At 40.6% G+C, this 14,783-nt stretch overlaps 1 protein-coding gene and 1 long non-coding RNA gene across 2 annotated transcripts; both read right to left on the reverse strand.

Moving 5' to 3' along the window:
- Positions 1–3,124: 3,124 nt before the first annotated feature.
- On the reverse strand, positions 3,125–4,123 carry LOC308399040. The gene is made up of 2 exons (XR_013972064.1): positions 3,397–4,123; positions 3,125–3,315 (listed from the first exon to the last, which is right to left on the reverse strand). It is a non-coding gene; the product is annotated as an uncharacterized lncRNA (long non-coding RNA).
- Positions 4,124–4,142: 19 nt separating this feature from the next.
- Positions 4,143–11,044, reverse strand: LOC308399038 (serine/threonine-protein kinase pim-1-like). Its single transcript, XM_080885980.1, has 9 exons — positions 7,366–11,044; positions 6,736–6,972; positions 6,485–6,610; positions 6,267–6,361; positions 6,081–6,128; positions 5,778–5,996; positions 5,508–5,688; positions 5,251–5,421; positions 4,143–5,177 (listed from the first exon to the last, which is right to left on the reverse strand). The coding sequence occupies exons 1-9, from the start codon at positions 7,424–7,426 to the stop codon at positions 5,086–5,088; spliced, it is 1,230 nt and encodes a 409-aa protein (XP_080742106.1). The 5' UTR covers positions 7,427–11,044; the 3' UTR covers positions 4,143–5,085.
- Between the last annotated feature and the right edge of the window lie 3,739 nt (positions 11,045–14,783).

Raw genomic sequence — 14,783 nt, forward strand, 5'->3', positions numbered from 1 at the left:
TTTGCCCCACTGTACACTCACTGGCCAAATTTTTGTTAGATACACCTGTTGAGCTGCTCATTAGGTCACATACCTAATCAGCCTATCACATAGCAGCAGCTCAGTGCATTTAGGCATGTATACATTAATAAGATGACCTGCTGAAGGTCAAAGGGGATTTAAATGACTTTGAACATGCATTGTTGTTTGTGTCGGACAGGCTTGTCTGAGTATTTCAGAAACTGTACAACCATCTAACCGGTTTATAGAAAATGGTCTGAAATGGAGGAAATCTCCTGTGAGCAGCACTTCTCTGGGAAAAAATCACTTGTTGGTGCCAAAGATCAAAAGCGAAATGAGCAGATTACTTACAGCTGTAAGGAAAGCAACATGAACTCAAATACCCACTTACTTCAACCAAGTTATCAAGAAGAGCACCGCTGAAAGCACAATACATTGAACCTCGAAGCTGATGGCCTAGTGTCACCTGCTGGATAGAGGTGAAAACACAAAGCAAACAATGTCTCTTTCATCTGTTTCACAGCATGCACGGGAACTGGAAACTCGCCGAAGGGAGGCAGAGGAGAGAGAGCGGAGGAAGCAGAGGGAGGTGCAGCTGGAACTGGAAAGACAGCTGAAAGAGGCTGTGATGGTAAAAAAAAAAAGTTTTCCACTTGACACCAATTATGTACAGAGTCTTTTCTCCTTGACTTTGATCTTTGAGAAGTCCAGCAAAATGTTGACTGTCATTATAAAATTCACACCTAGTCTTTAATGATTTGGAAAAATGGTTATGACAGTCCAGGAAAAGGTAATTCAGGAATAGGTCAGTTTATACCGCTCTGTTGGTGCATCTGTTTATGTAGCTGTGTGTGTGTGTGTGCATAGATAAAAGACAGCATGCAGGCTGAGATGCAGGTGAAGGAAAAGGAGGCTGAACAACAGAAGAAGAGGATCAGGGAGCTGGAGCTGACACAGCAGCAGCTGGAAGTTGCCCTTAATATGGAGATCCAGGCTCGGCTGGAGGAGGAGAGGGCCAGACTGGAGCTTGAGCGGTAACAATGGATTTCTAACTCTTATTATGGCCCTTTATTATTTTATTTGTGATGGAGATCTGAGATATCCATGAGAAGTATTAACATTTTCAGTTGCTTCTTCCCTTTTCCCCTCCTTCAGGTTGCTGCAGGCTGAAGATGAAAAGAGGAAACATTTCCAGCTCCTCCAGGAGCAGCAACGTACAATGCAAAACCTCAGCCCCATACAGGAGCTGTCAGATGGCAGTCCCGATGAGGACACCCCCTCAGCCCTCAACTCTGCCTCTCAGGAGCTCCAGGATCTGCAGGCATCTCGCCAAAGAAGTCACCAGCGTCTGGAGGTGAACAAGTTTGTTTTGACTGGCTTTGTGAGCAGCATCTTATTTAGTGCTCTTCTAAAACAACACTGATGAAGATGCCTGCATGATTTTTGTTTCCAGGAGGTTCAGGAGAGGCTGAGGAATGCCAGTCAACAGGTACGGCACTGGAACATCCAGCTGAACCGACTGATGACCCCCATTACTCCTGCAGGTGTGGTATTCACTTTGCCTCTTTGCAGCACAGACTTCTGGAACAGAGTGTTAGTATAGTTAATAACAGTGTAGACCAGGGGTGTCAAACTCAAACACACAGTGGGCCAAAATTCAAAACTGGATCAAAGTCGCGGGCTAACTTTAATATTTATTGAAATATATTTATTCCTCCAGATATAAGAATGAATCTTTTCTTATGGACTCAAACACATTTTGCTGAAAAACTGAATATGGAACAAGCAAAGCTTAATACTAAACAATATATATATTAGCTGTATAATACCAGTAGGCCAGCTCTAATAGTAATTTGGTATGGCTTCGCGGCCAAATGTAATTAGGCTGCGGGCCAAATTTGGCCAGAGTTTGACACCTATGGTGTAGACCATATAATCTGTCAGATAATTGCATTAAAATGCTACAAAAGGCACCTACCCCCAAACATGTCAAGAGATTCATTCAGTGACTTGAATGAAAGAATCTGACTCACCTCAAGTTAATTAAAATTAAAAATAAATCTTATTATGATTTAAACACGGAAATCTTAAAACGAAAAATAACCGCATGCACAGTTGTTACAGGCTGCAAACATGTTTTATACTGCTTTGAAGTCTGGGACAGCATCATAAGAGGCATAACTGATCTCACCATAGTCCCATGAAGACTCAAGATGAGTGTTTTCACGACTGCCATCTTGGTGTTTTGAAATCAGGCATGATGAATGAAGGGAAGAACTGTCTGTTAAGGTTCTCAGTCGTTCAGGTCATCGTAGTCTAAGGAGCTTGGAAAGAAAAGCATCTGGACTTCTTTAAGTTTCTTGAAGAGCATTTCACCTCTCATTCAAGAAGCTTCTTCAGTTCTCTGAAGAAATTCTGAACTGAAGAAGCTTCTCAGATGAGAAGTGAAACATCTTCAAGAAACTTAAAGAAGTCCAGATGCTTTTCTTTCCAAGCTCCTTAGACTGTAGTTAAACTTCACACACTGGACTTGTCAGTCACACATCCTTCGCCAGTAGGCATTCCCAGAATGATCTTTCCCCTTCTGACGCTTAGAATGACCAAATATGTGCAAAATGGACAATTCCACATGCCACCATGTCAGTCTTTTATTAAATATGACATGAAACAAATGACTGAGCCATTAAATTTGTCACAAAGGTGTTCACCTAATTCCAGGCAAATGGAATAGACTTCTATGGGACCATAAGTCTTTTTGCACTTTGACATTTGTTTTACTTTTCAGATCTGTAACCTATAACTTTTATACTGTATGTGTTTTGATCATAGGAGTCTACTTACTTACTTTTAGCACGTTTAGCAGATGATGTTGGCTTCTTTTTTCAGTACTGGAGCTTCCTGCTCATTGAAGACTTTTCTAAAAGGAAATGCTTAATCCAAAATGGCGTTTTAAGGGCTTGGATTAATGTCAATTTCAGCAAATATTCTTTCTTATGTTAAAAGAACATGGATCTCTGTCAGTGATAACTTCTGACTTTATAACTCAAATTTTAAGAGAGAGCTTCACTGCTAAGCTCTCATCTGTGTGGGTGTCACGGTTCGCTTGAGGACTCACACGCAGGACTCAGAGGCACAGTCTGTATTTATTACAGTTCCACCAGGTGTATATACAAACAGTGCAGGGGATAGTGCTATATACAAAGCGGTGACAGGGAAAAGGCTCTGGGGAAATCCAGGTAGGGAAAAGACACTTGCTCCTCTTCTGACTCTCTCTCCAAACACCGCTCGGGGGATGCAGAGTCGGGTCCAGGGGATCTATGTACAGAAGGAAACACACGTTAGAGGTTTTGCACAGGGAAGCAAAAGAGAACTTGCTCAGAGCCGGGCTGCACTGACGCGAGTCACACACAACGATCCAGTGATGAGTAGAAGCCACTCCCTGGCTTAAATGCTGGCTGCACTGATGAGGCCCAGGTGTTTCCTCCTCAGAGGGGCGTGGGCCGAGGGCGTGAACCCACCATGAGTTCCGCCCTGGCGAGAGAGAGAGAGAGAACACTACTAGTCAGCGGCCTGCTGATCCCCTGGCCGTGACAGTGGGGTTCAAATCCCTTATTCAGATTAAGATTTTATGTGACATTACATTGGCAAAAATTTAATTTACTTGAATAATGTGAGTATTGGAGTAAGTACTTGAGTAGTTTTTGAATAACTTTAATTTTGTAATGTGCATATTTTATGAATAATGATGTTTCAATACTTTAATCTACTGAATAAGTAAGAATTAGACTTAATAATCTTTTTACTTTAAAAAGGGAAATTGTGTACAATCTTTTATTCTCCAAAATGCACATAATAAAAATGTTTTGGGGAATGTATATGCTTTTTAAAAACCAATTGCTTCTTACTTGATGCATGCTATAACTTTCAGCAAAACTGAACTAAAATGTGTTAACAAGCTTACCAAATAAGAAATGTTTTGCACCAAGGCGTTAAAGAAATGCTAAGAAAAAATGAAAATACTACGTTGCAACCTGTGTGTGTGTGTGTTTATATATCTGTATCTATATAGATATAGATATATATGTGTATTCGTACCCTTTTTTCATCATCTAGTTTCCTGTGCCTGATCCACTGAGGCAGACATGTAAAAAACATGAACTAAAGCATATTTCTGTATATAAACAGGACTTTAAATCTTTATCAACAGCTACTTTAGAGGAAATTCTTCAATAAACTGCAACCAAAGGCTCAACTCAGAGGACAAAACCCAACCTGTTATAAATAGTGTGACACCAAACTTTCTCTTGTGTAAAGTTACAAATAGGAGTAATTATCCACAGAAGCTTTTATACATAATGAAGTTATAATTCGTCCTGTAGAAATTGTACATTTAAGCTATATAGTTCCCTCTGTGATAACTCTGCTATGAATGCCTCTTATTAACTTTTATGCTTTTACAACCCACTATGAGCAAACACTCAGCAACAGTGGGAAGGAAAAACTCCCTTCTTGAAGGAAAAAACCTCTGGTAGAACCTGGAAATCTGTCTAAACTAGTTGGGGGTTAGAGCAACAGATGCAAGTCTTCAGATCATTTGCAGTGTGACTGTCTTTGTGCACACTTTAACCTGATTCAGTTTTCTTATTTGTCAAAATGCACCATGGGTAAAAAAAAACAAAACAAAACAAAATAGTAATGAAGGAGAATCCTCAGCAAAGATGAATTAAACAAGTTTTATTTTGATCCAATTTTACTTTAAGTAAAACACATCTTTATTTGATGACTTTAATGTCATCAAATAAAGACAGTTTTGATGGAGCTCCTGACCCAGCCCAAGCTCTCTATGAAGACGAGGAAAAACTCCCCAGGGGGCCAGATCGATGGGAAGAAACCTCGGGAAAGCCCATTCAAAGAGAGATCCCCTTTCCTGGGATGGCTGGGGGGTTACAGGAAGTCCGAAAAAGCTAATTTTTTATTTATTTATTTTTTAAGATTGACCCATTCCTGTCCAACAGAAAAAAGAAAGGAGGTTACCACAATGTATCACACTTATATGATAAGGTGTGAATTGTGTGTTTGTGTGTGTTATCTTAGCCAGGGGTGAAGCTGGAGCTCCTCCAGTGTTGGGCGCTTCTCCGGGGCTATAGTTAAACATGCCTCCAAGAAATTCTGGCATTCTTGAAAGAAAGAAAAGATCAAAAAGATGAAGATGATAGTTCTAGTGAATCTGGAAGTGTGAAGTTTTCTTACCTGTGGACAGACGCTTTTTGATGCTCAGTTTCTTTGCGAGGAACCTCTCGGTACTAAAGTGCCGTGCATGAAGCGCTTCATACAACACCACTCCCATTTGCCACACCGTGGTGGGTCCACACCTGTAGCAGCTCCTCCTGTACCACTCGGGAGGGGTGTGAAGAGGAGTGCCTAACAAACAGACACAATTACAATTTCTTCTAAAACAAAAGACACAAATTGTTACATCTGTGAAAAGCAGGAGCAGAATATGTTACCATAGAAGACGCGATACAGAGATCGCTGTTTAACAAAGCAGCTCAGTCCAAAGTCAATGATGCGAACTCGAGGCACATCGGAGCCGGTCTCAATCAGAATGTTTTCTCCCTTGATGTCCCGATGAAAGATGTGTTTATCCTCAAGTTCCTTTACAGCATCAACTAGTTGCTTCAGAATGACCTGGAAAAGATGAAAAACACAATAATGAGTTAATGCTTTTCTGCCTTGATTGAATGCTGTGCAGTCTAAGGCTCTCCCAGTCAACCTACCTTGGCCTTGTCCTCTGGTAAGGTTCTTCCATATTCTGCTTTGTATTTTTGCAGGTCCACAGCGGGGACAGGTCTCTCCAGCACCAGGATCAGCTCTTTGCCAAGGTCGAACCACTCCAGCAAGGACACAGGTGCTGATATTCCCACTGACCCTTCTGCTTCACCTGCAAGTTTAACCATAATGGCCACTTCCACCGAGAGCATCTTCCCGCTTTCATCCTGAAATATTACAACAAAGTGGATGATGAGGAACGCCGCATTCAATCCAGTAATGTAAAACTAATTCAAGTGTTGGACGCTTACCGCCACTTTGCAGTAGACTTTATTTTTGGGAATGTGTTTGATGGCAACCTAGAAGACACAGAGCATTGGTGAGCATTTCCTCAGTATGACATAATGAAAGGTGGAAACACAGCAGACGTCTCAGTTTACGATATTATCCATTATCTGCGTTACTGCCTGTCTTACTACCATCATCTGAACACTTACTGGAAAACGATCTTCTATCCGGTAGCCAGAAAACACTGCTCCGCAGCCTCCTTCTCCGAGCTGGTGCTCCTCCACATATCTGGCTTGGAATTCACCTGAACAGACAAAACAGCAAATCTTGTTTTATTACAGCTGTGACACAAATTACTCTCCTCTGTAGCCTAAATGTTCCTTTTGCCCTTCCCCTGAATATAAAACCCAAGCTGCTTGCTACTTACGTTTTTGGTCTGCCACTGATTTTTTGTCCTGGTCCACATTCCTTTTTTTTTTCTTGGGTGACTCTCTGTCGTCTCCCGTGGCCTTTCTTTTGCCATTTTTTGCGCACACCTGTTTGTTGTTCAAGTCTGGAGATGTGGAAAACACCAAAAGCACATCAGCTCACTGGATGATAGACACAAACACTAAACACCAATATCTTAAACCTAGCAACCACACTTAATCTACCCCCTTATTCAACTAATTAGCCTACCTTTACCAGAGTCCAACGAGGAGGATGCTTGCTCCTTGTCACCGCTCATATGGTCAAGAAGTTTAGCCCTCTTTGCTTTCTTTGTTGTGTCCTCTTCATCTTGCACAACCTTGCGCTTCACTCCTTTGACCACATCTGAGCTGGTGGAAGGACCAGCCTGCTCAGCGACCCTCCTCCTTTTCATTGGGGTCTTCTTTTCAGGACTGGCCTTTCTTTTAGCAGTCCTGCTCTTACGATCTATAAACGACAACAACACAGTGGTGAAAAAGAGTCCCCGACATCAAGACTGGAAGCAGTTTGATGGCAAAGAATTTGAAATTGCTTTTGCTTAAATGATCACAAGTTTAATCTTGGGATGAAAAAAAAAAACTGATCAGTGCGAGTTGATACTAGGTTTACTAAGTCTTAGATCTTGATGGCACTTGTTGGTCTGTTTTTACTGTTGAGTCCAAGAATAAACTTATTACATTATTTTACCAAAAGACCGGTAACCTTCCTTTGATTAGACATCTTGTATTAAAGCTATTTTCAATTAAACATATGATTCAATTGCTCCAAAAATGATTCACACAGTGTCAACATTTCTAGGATTTGGATTTTACCAGGATTTGATTTTATTATTTTACTTACCTTGATCTCCCGAATCTTTCTTATCGGCTGGAGTGGCAATTTTTCTTGTTTCCTTTTTCATTGTAATTTCGGAGACCCTTTAAAATCGAAAATGTAAACCGTAATGAGCTAAGATTGAGTTAATACTCCTTCAAATGTGCACCCTTCAAATGCTTGACTTTTCTAACTGAATTCTGTAAGTGAGCTTTATAAGTAAACTCTGGAAACTACGGCAACACAACATAGAATCTTGCCTTTCAGTGACTTCACTGACTGCCAGTAGTTCAAAGTAGTTTACAGAAAAACACTGGCAGACAAAGCCATAATATTTCATATAATTCAATCATTTCATATCAATTAAACAGTTTCTTTCATTATCTTTCATCATTTGTATAAAGACCTCATCTATGGATGACAGTATGAAGATTTGTGGTTGACCACACACATTATAATAAACACAGTGTCAGCTACATTGTCATCTGATTTAAAGTATTTATTATGTACATTTAACTGTCATGGTAGTGAGTCTGTGACCCAGTGTTTTGTGTTTGTTCATTTATATTCATTGATTATTCTTATGTATGTTTTTGGTTCTCTTTATTGTTTTCTTCTTGTGTTATATTCTTAGGCTTTAGGTTTCTGTTACTTTGCCTTGCCCCTGTGTCCCACGTGTCATGTCTAGTCACTCTTGTTTCCATGTTCCCCAATTTCTCCCCAGTCAGTCATGTCTCTGTGTCAACTCTGTGTCTTTGTAAAAGTCTCTTGTTTGCTGTTTTACTTTGATAGTCATGTGTGCTGTGTTAGTGTTTTCATGTCTGTGAAGGTTCTCAGTCATCTAGGTCATCGTAGTCTAAGGAGTTTGGAAAGAAAGCGTCTGGACTTGAAGTTGCTTGAAGATGTTTCACCTTCTCGGATGAAAAGAACTTAAACTTTGCTTGAACGTCTTCAAGCAACTTAAAGAAGTCCAGACGTTTTCTTTCTAAGCTCCTTAGACTATGTTAGTGTTTTCAGTTTTCCTTCCCCATGGTCTTGTTGTTTGTGATTTCTCGCAGCTGTGCTCTCATCCTGTGTCTTATTCCCTCATTTATCCCTCTGTGTATTTAAGCCCATTGTTTTCCTCTGTTTGCTGTTGGGTTATCTGTGTATCATCCATGACAATTAAATGAAATAGCAAATGCAACTACAATTTCAATGAGATTCATTCCTGGCATTCTACTGCGGTGGCTGAAAGTAGACACCAAGCATTATCACTGTAACTGATGTAAATATTGGACTTGGAGGGGATTCGTCTGATAGACTGATGCAAACATTACTGTGAGGAAATTTTTGAATCTCCCAATTTTCTTTTTTTCCTGAAAGAAAGAAAGTTGGTTACTGTATCACATTTGTATGGCAAGATGTGAATTCAGTATGCGTGTGTGTTTGTGTCAGAGAGGAGTTTATCTGAGCCAGGGGTAAAGCAGGAGGTCCTCCAGCATTGGGCACTTCTCCAGGACTTTGTTAAAACTTGTTTTCAAGACGTCTGAAATGAAAGAAGGACAAGAGATATCAAGATGATAATTCCAGTGATCCAAGCGATCACATTGATTTTCTGCAAAATTTTCTTTTTGAGAGTCATTCGGCTGGGCAGGGGGTATAACACATCTGCAATGCAGCAACATCTGCTCTCTGGGCCTGTGTGAGAGTGTTATCTCAATGGCGGGAATGAGGATGTTGGAATTTGGCATCTCAGGCACCAACTCATCTCTTTCCTTAACCGGGCTCACCAGAGATTGGTTTCAGCCTCTCTCCATGCTTTAAGGAGGTTGAGTTGATAAATCTGACTGGCCCCTCCCCTGTCTGACCCTATCTCTTCATAGTCAACACCAATGTTCTCACCGTGTGACCATGAACGGTCCTTACCACTTGGCAAGTAATTTCGAGCTAGAAGAAGGGAGTAAGACAAGCACTTTATGTCCCTGTTAAAATACAACTACATTTTATCAAATATCACTAAGCAGTCCTTACCTTTAAATACAGCCTGGTTTCTTTCTCTTTCTTTCTATATCTCTGAGTGAAGTTAGCTCTCATTCTTTCTCTTCCTGTGAAATACAGCAAGTAGAGCTTTAGATAGCAACACACTGTGACACAGTTAGTGTTTGTTGAGGTGATAGAAATGCTGCATTTGAAATTACCTGACACAACATTTTACTCCCTTTTATGTTCACTCCTTTTTTTCTGAAGTACCGCAAATTATGGGCACGTGGGGTTGTTCTGGTGTTGTGCTAAAAATAAATAAATCAAAACTACAGTACATGGTTTGTTCTTTCATCTCTTTTTATGCGACATCCTCTACTGATTAAAACGCGACTGCCTTTCACTGTTTAGGCTCAAATCTCATTGTTTGAAGGCCTGCAGTGACGTGAAATATTAACTTCCCCCAAATGCGTTAAACCCAAAGTAACGAGTTTGTTTTGAAAATATACGGAGTGGAAACCACAGATATTTGTAGTTTTGCACGTCTTTCTTCCTCCACCAGAGGCCATAGGCGCTGTCGATCTTGTATGTCCTCCTGCGGCAACATCTCTGTGAAGCTGATGCCTTCTTGCTTGCAGGTTGAAGAATCTTTGGTGCGCCTCCACAATTCTTCTTTAATTCGCCTCTGTGTGAATAGAATAATGATGTTTCTGTTTCTGCCATCAACTTGTTTCCCTAAGCGGTGGACAATATCAACAGCCTCTTCTAAGTTCAAGTCAGGGGCAATCTTCTGAAGCGTTTGCAAAACCTTCACTCTAATGTTTTCGTCTTTGTCTTCCTTCACCCCTTTCAGTTTTAGGCACCACCTCATTCGGTAGCGCTCTTGTTCTCTCACTCTTCTTTTCAAGTCTTCGTTTTCTTTAAGCAGCAGTTCATTCGCATTTGCCAGTTTAACAACTTTCAGTTTGCAATCAGCTATCTCTGCAGCGTTAAACTCTACAGCCTTAGCCAAGCTGGCAACCATAGCTGCACTTTGTCTGTTTTGTTCCTTGATATCCTCCAGTTGTGCTTCAAATTTTTTGTCAAGTCCCATAATGGCTTCAAAAATAGTTTTATTGGAGATATCATCTTCCTTCGCTGAAGATTTTGTTCTTTTCTCCTCTGGCGGTTGTTTTCGTCTCCCTGTGAGGTGTCATGCCGAGCAGATATCAGAATTGAGTTCAAGCAAAGTTGACTCTTTTGGTGATTACAGTTTGTCCGGGCGGGCTGTGCGTCTTATTTCATCTGCAGACACGTCGTTGGATGAGGAACAGCTCATGTTGGCATCAGTGGCAGTCAGGATGGCGGCATCTTCCAGAGGGAAGGTCAGGTCGCTGGTCTCTCTGAGCAGGACGCTGTCCACCAACAAGCCCGGTTCCACGGCTGGAGATTACCCTCCTCCGGCTGAAGCCCCCGCTTTTCCCCCGAACAGCGAGCCAGCAGCGGCGCCTCAGCGGAGACCCAAAAGCAGCGGCTGCTCCGTGCTCCTCTTCCCCAGTCAGGGCAGCCAGTTTGTGGGCATGGGCAGAGGACTTTTGAAATACCCCAACATTAAAGAAATGTTCACCATAGCCCAGAAGATCCTGGGTTATGACCTGCTGTCTCTGTGTCTGGAGGGCCCCGAGGACGAGCTGCAGAAAACCCCACAGTAAGTGCCAGATAAATGTCTGGAAAAGGACAATAACTGCAGGTCCTGCCTTCTTAAATGTGGCCATTTTATCTTTTTTAAAAAAAATAAAAAATACTGCTACAGTAATATTAATTTATATTTAAAATGTGCGCACATTATGTATGAAGGTGTGGATGAATGATGCTTGTTGTAAGAAAGCATTTTGAGTGCCCAGTAGAAGAGCATCTTTCAAATGCAAAGTTTCTCATTTCAACTTTAATTACTGCACATGATTAAGGCGATAAGAGTAAATAAGGCTTCCAACAGTGGTTATTTCTTATTATCATATCTTATTTTTATTGGTTTTATCAGTAGATTGTTGTTTCACTCCCACCAAAAACATCACCGTAAATAATCTTCTGATTCTGAATGACCATTTAAAAAAATAAACAAATTGTTCTGAGTTAATTTCAGTTACGGATGTATCAGTGACGTAAATGATATATCGGTCATAATCGGGAGGCTGTTACATTTTTATTTTTTTTTACTTGTTTTGACTTGTCTTTTCTGGGGCGATGAACTTTGCAGAAGGTAGAAAGATTTCTTTTTTGGGGTCTTTTTGTGCATTTGTACAGTGGCGTGTCTAGAAAATTTTTGTTGGGGGGGCCAGGTAGGGGCACAGATTTGGAGAAGGGTGGCAGATGTAATTGGCAGATAATGTTAAAAACAATTCTACCAACCGTTAACCATAATTCAATAACCCTGTAAACCTAATAACCGTAACCTTATTAGAATGAGATTTTAACCACTACGGTGCAAAGTGTTTAGATACTGTGTTGATTAAGTACAAGAGATACAATCAGTCAGTGTTTATTCAGCATTCAAGGACATCAATATTTGCATAGTATTTTTACTGACATGTAGTGCACATGTGTTTTGGGCAAAAACATTTTTGAATATTAAAATACGAACATTTTTAACATACAATTGGCAAATTAGCCAATTCCAATGCAAAACCAATGCCTGTTAAAAAAAAAAAAAGAAGATAATCTTCTCACAAACTGGTGTTTGATTTTGAAACAGGAAAAAAGTGGAGAAACAACTGAAAAGACTAACATTTGAATAAAACCTGAAAGCAAGTAAATACTTTATATGCTGCCTTACTTTGGTAATATTGAGAACAACACTGGCTGATGATGAAATGCAGTCAGCTGGCATGGTGACACTGCCAGTATTAACCTGCAGGGCTGGACTGGGACAAAAAATTGGGCATTTTCACTACAGATTGGCCCACCAGGTATTAAAGCCATAAAGCCTTTGAATGAAAACAAATGCTGTTGTGACAGTGATGTACAGTCTTTTTGGTATATGTAGGATTTCTATACATTTTACGTCAGATAAAAACTTTCTTCGCAAGATTCAGATAATTATTTAATAAAAGCTAGATATTTTAAATGAGAATAAAAAAGAAAAGTATTTCTTTATGCCCTCCTCTCCCTGTTAATGCCCTACCTGGCCCCCTGGCAACACTTTGCTAGACCCGCCCCTGCACAGTTACCAGCTGTCAGCTACATAAAAAAAGGATCCTGGTGTTATTTGTCTCTCAGAAACAGTTCATAACTTCAACTCATTCCTGTCACCTAAAAGGTAAACCTGTTTCTCCATCACCTGTTCAGCTCTGATGGTTCAGTAAGGACATCTCCTGGTTTCATCTTCATGTTTCCCTCTCACCACATATCCAAACCGACATCATGACCAGCAGCTTTACAGCTGTGGCTCCAGCAAATATTCTAACTAAATAAATTCTAACAACAGCTGATCAAGCTTAAACGTGCTGCTGCTGTTTAGCGCGACATCTGCTGGTTTCCTCTTTCTGGCTCAAAGTGGGTGATAAACAAACAAGAGAGACGATCAGCTGATCATTGATCAGTTTCATGATTGAAGTAGCAACAGGAGAGAGAGGAGAGAGAATGAGAGGAGAAGAGGCAGCTGTGCAGCGTAAACACACAGAATAACTCCAGCTTTGTGTCTTTTTCCATCCTAGCTGAAGTCCGGGACAAACTGCGTCTCTTCTCAGCTCAATACCAAACGCGTAATATTTTCTCTGAATGAGGGACCATTCCATTTTTAAGGAGCTGTTGGCAACTCTACTAACTAACCTTATGAATAAAATAAAGTTCACTATCAGTAACATCATAGCAACCGAACATCTGTATAAACTTGTCATGCTAGCTCACACAGTATGAGGTATTGTAACTGACTGTAAAAAGTCAGCACAACGAAAATAAACTCCACCTAAACTTGGTTTATATCTGACCCAGATAGACTGCAGCTCATAACTTCTTACCTGAAGTTCAGTTCACCTGACACTCGGACTGGTGGCCGCCTCGGGGCTCTCCTCCTGCCTCCCCTTCCCTCATCCACCTGCTGGCCTCTGTGGAAGCCCCGCCATAGCCACCACCAAACAACGGAGTTATTTTTACACATCGACCTGCATCTTATAACTCATAACTCTTATGTTAGCTGCCCTCAGTAGCATACTGTCTGAAATATTCGATGGTTGCAAAAATTCTTTAAGTGTTATTTTTTTCCTTGGTATTCTAATTTCACCGAAGTTTACTAAACTCAACAAACTTAATATTACTTACCGGGACATTTATTCTGTCCTCATTTTCTTTCACCGAAAAATTGTTTCCTGCAGTGTTGTCCTTTGTGCTTGGCTCTCCTACCTTTGCTAACGTGATGCGCATAGCGCAGAAGCCGATGCTGCATTCACTTACACTCGGATATCTGAGCTTCACCGTGAAAACATAATCGTACATTTGATATTTGATTGGGTTGGGGGGGTGGCCTGTGCCCCCCCAGGCCACCCCGCTGGACACGCCATTGAGCTACGGTTGTAGCCACAGCTGCCCTGGGGCAGACTGACAGAAGCGAGGCTGCCATATCGTGCCTCTGGCCAACATTAGTAGGCAAGTAGTGTAAAGTGTTTTGCCCAAGGACACAATGACCAGGACAGAAAGCCCAGGGATCGAACCGGCGACCTTCCGGTTACAGATGCGATTCCCAACCCCCTGAGCCACGGTCGCCCCGTATTTAGTTTTAAAGCAAGTTACAGGGCTTTTCCTGCCTTTCTGGAGGGATTATATTTCACTAAAAAACGATCTAATATGCATGTCCACATAATTATGCATTATTATAATTATAATATATTAAAATATATTAAATATATTTTAATATATTAAAAACACACGGTGTATTTTAAAGAACATACATTAAGAAGCAGATTATATTAGATTTATATTTTAAATAAGACAAAATTTGGATTTTACAGCAGTAAAATGATTGTATCTCTACAGTTTAAAGATGTAATAAGCTTTGCCCTGCACAGAGTGGATAGTGAAACAAATGGAATCATCATAAATACATTATTTCATATTTATTACTTCCCCCTCCTCATTGCTTTATTATTGTAGCTCTAGTAATAAATATGTAAGGATTCTGGATCAGCACAGTGATGCCCATAGTATATACAGTATTCTGAAGAAGGTCTAAAATGTCACTGTGTGTGCATGTGTGTGTTTTATTTAGATGGATTTTTAAAAAAAATATTACTCATGATATAACATTGTGCAGACGTGCCTGGTAAGGACATGAGGAGGAAACAGTAGGAGCTGTGTGAGGCTACTAAAGGCAGGGCTATAACATTTTTCTGTCATCATTTTATTTTAGATGCTGGAGTTGTTAGGTGTGGATAATTAGATTATAGTTTATTGCAATAGCAAGTTGTGCCTTGTTCTCAGATAGACAGCAAGTGGAGAGTGATATATGAAAT

This window comes from Rhamphochromis sp. 'chilingali', assembly GCF_963969265.1.
Source record: "Rhamphochromis sp. 'chilingali' genome assembly, chromosome: 7".
NCBI classification, from domain to species: Eukaryota; Metazoa; Chordata; class Actinopteri; order Cichliformes; family Cichlidae; genus Rhamphochromis; species Rhamphochromis sp. 'chilingali'.

Excerpts from the sequence above, each read along its gene's own strand:
- LOC308399038 (XM_080885980.1), bottom strand. The coding sequence starts at position 7,426 with ATGAAAAAGGAAACAAGAAAAATTGCCACTCCAGCCGATAAGAAAGAT. Across the intron at positions 5,422-5,507 it reads TCTGTATCGCGTCTTCTATG|GCACTCCTCTTCACACCCCT; the intron begins GTAACATATTCT and ends TCTGTTTGTTAG. Across the intron at positions 5,178-5,250 it reads CAAAAAGCGTCTGTCCACAG|AATGCCAGAATTTCTTGGAG; the intron begins GTAAGAAAACTT and ends CTTTCTTTCAAG.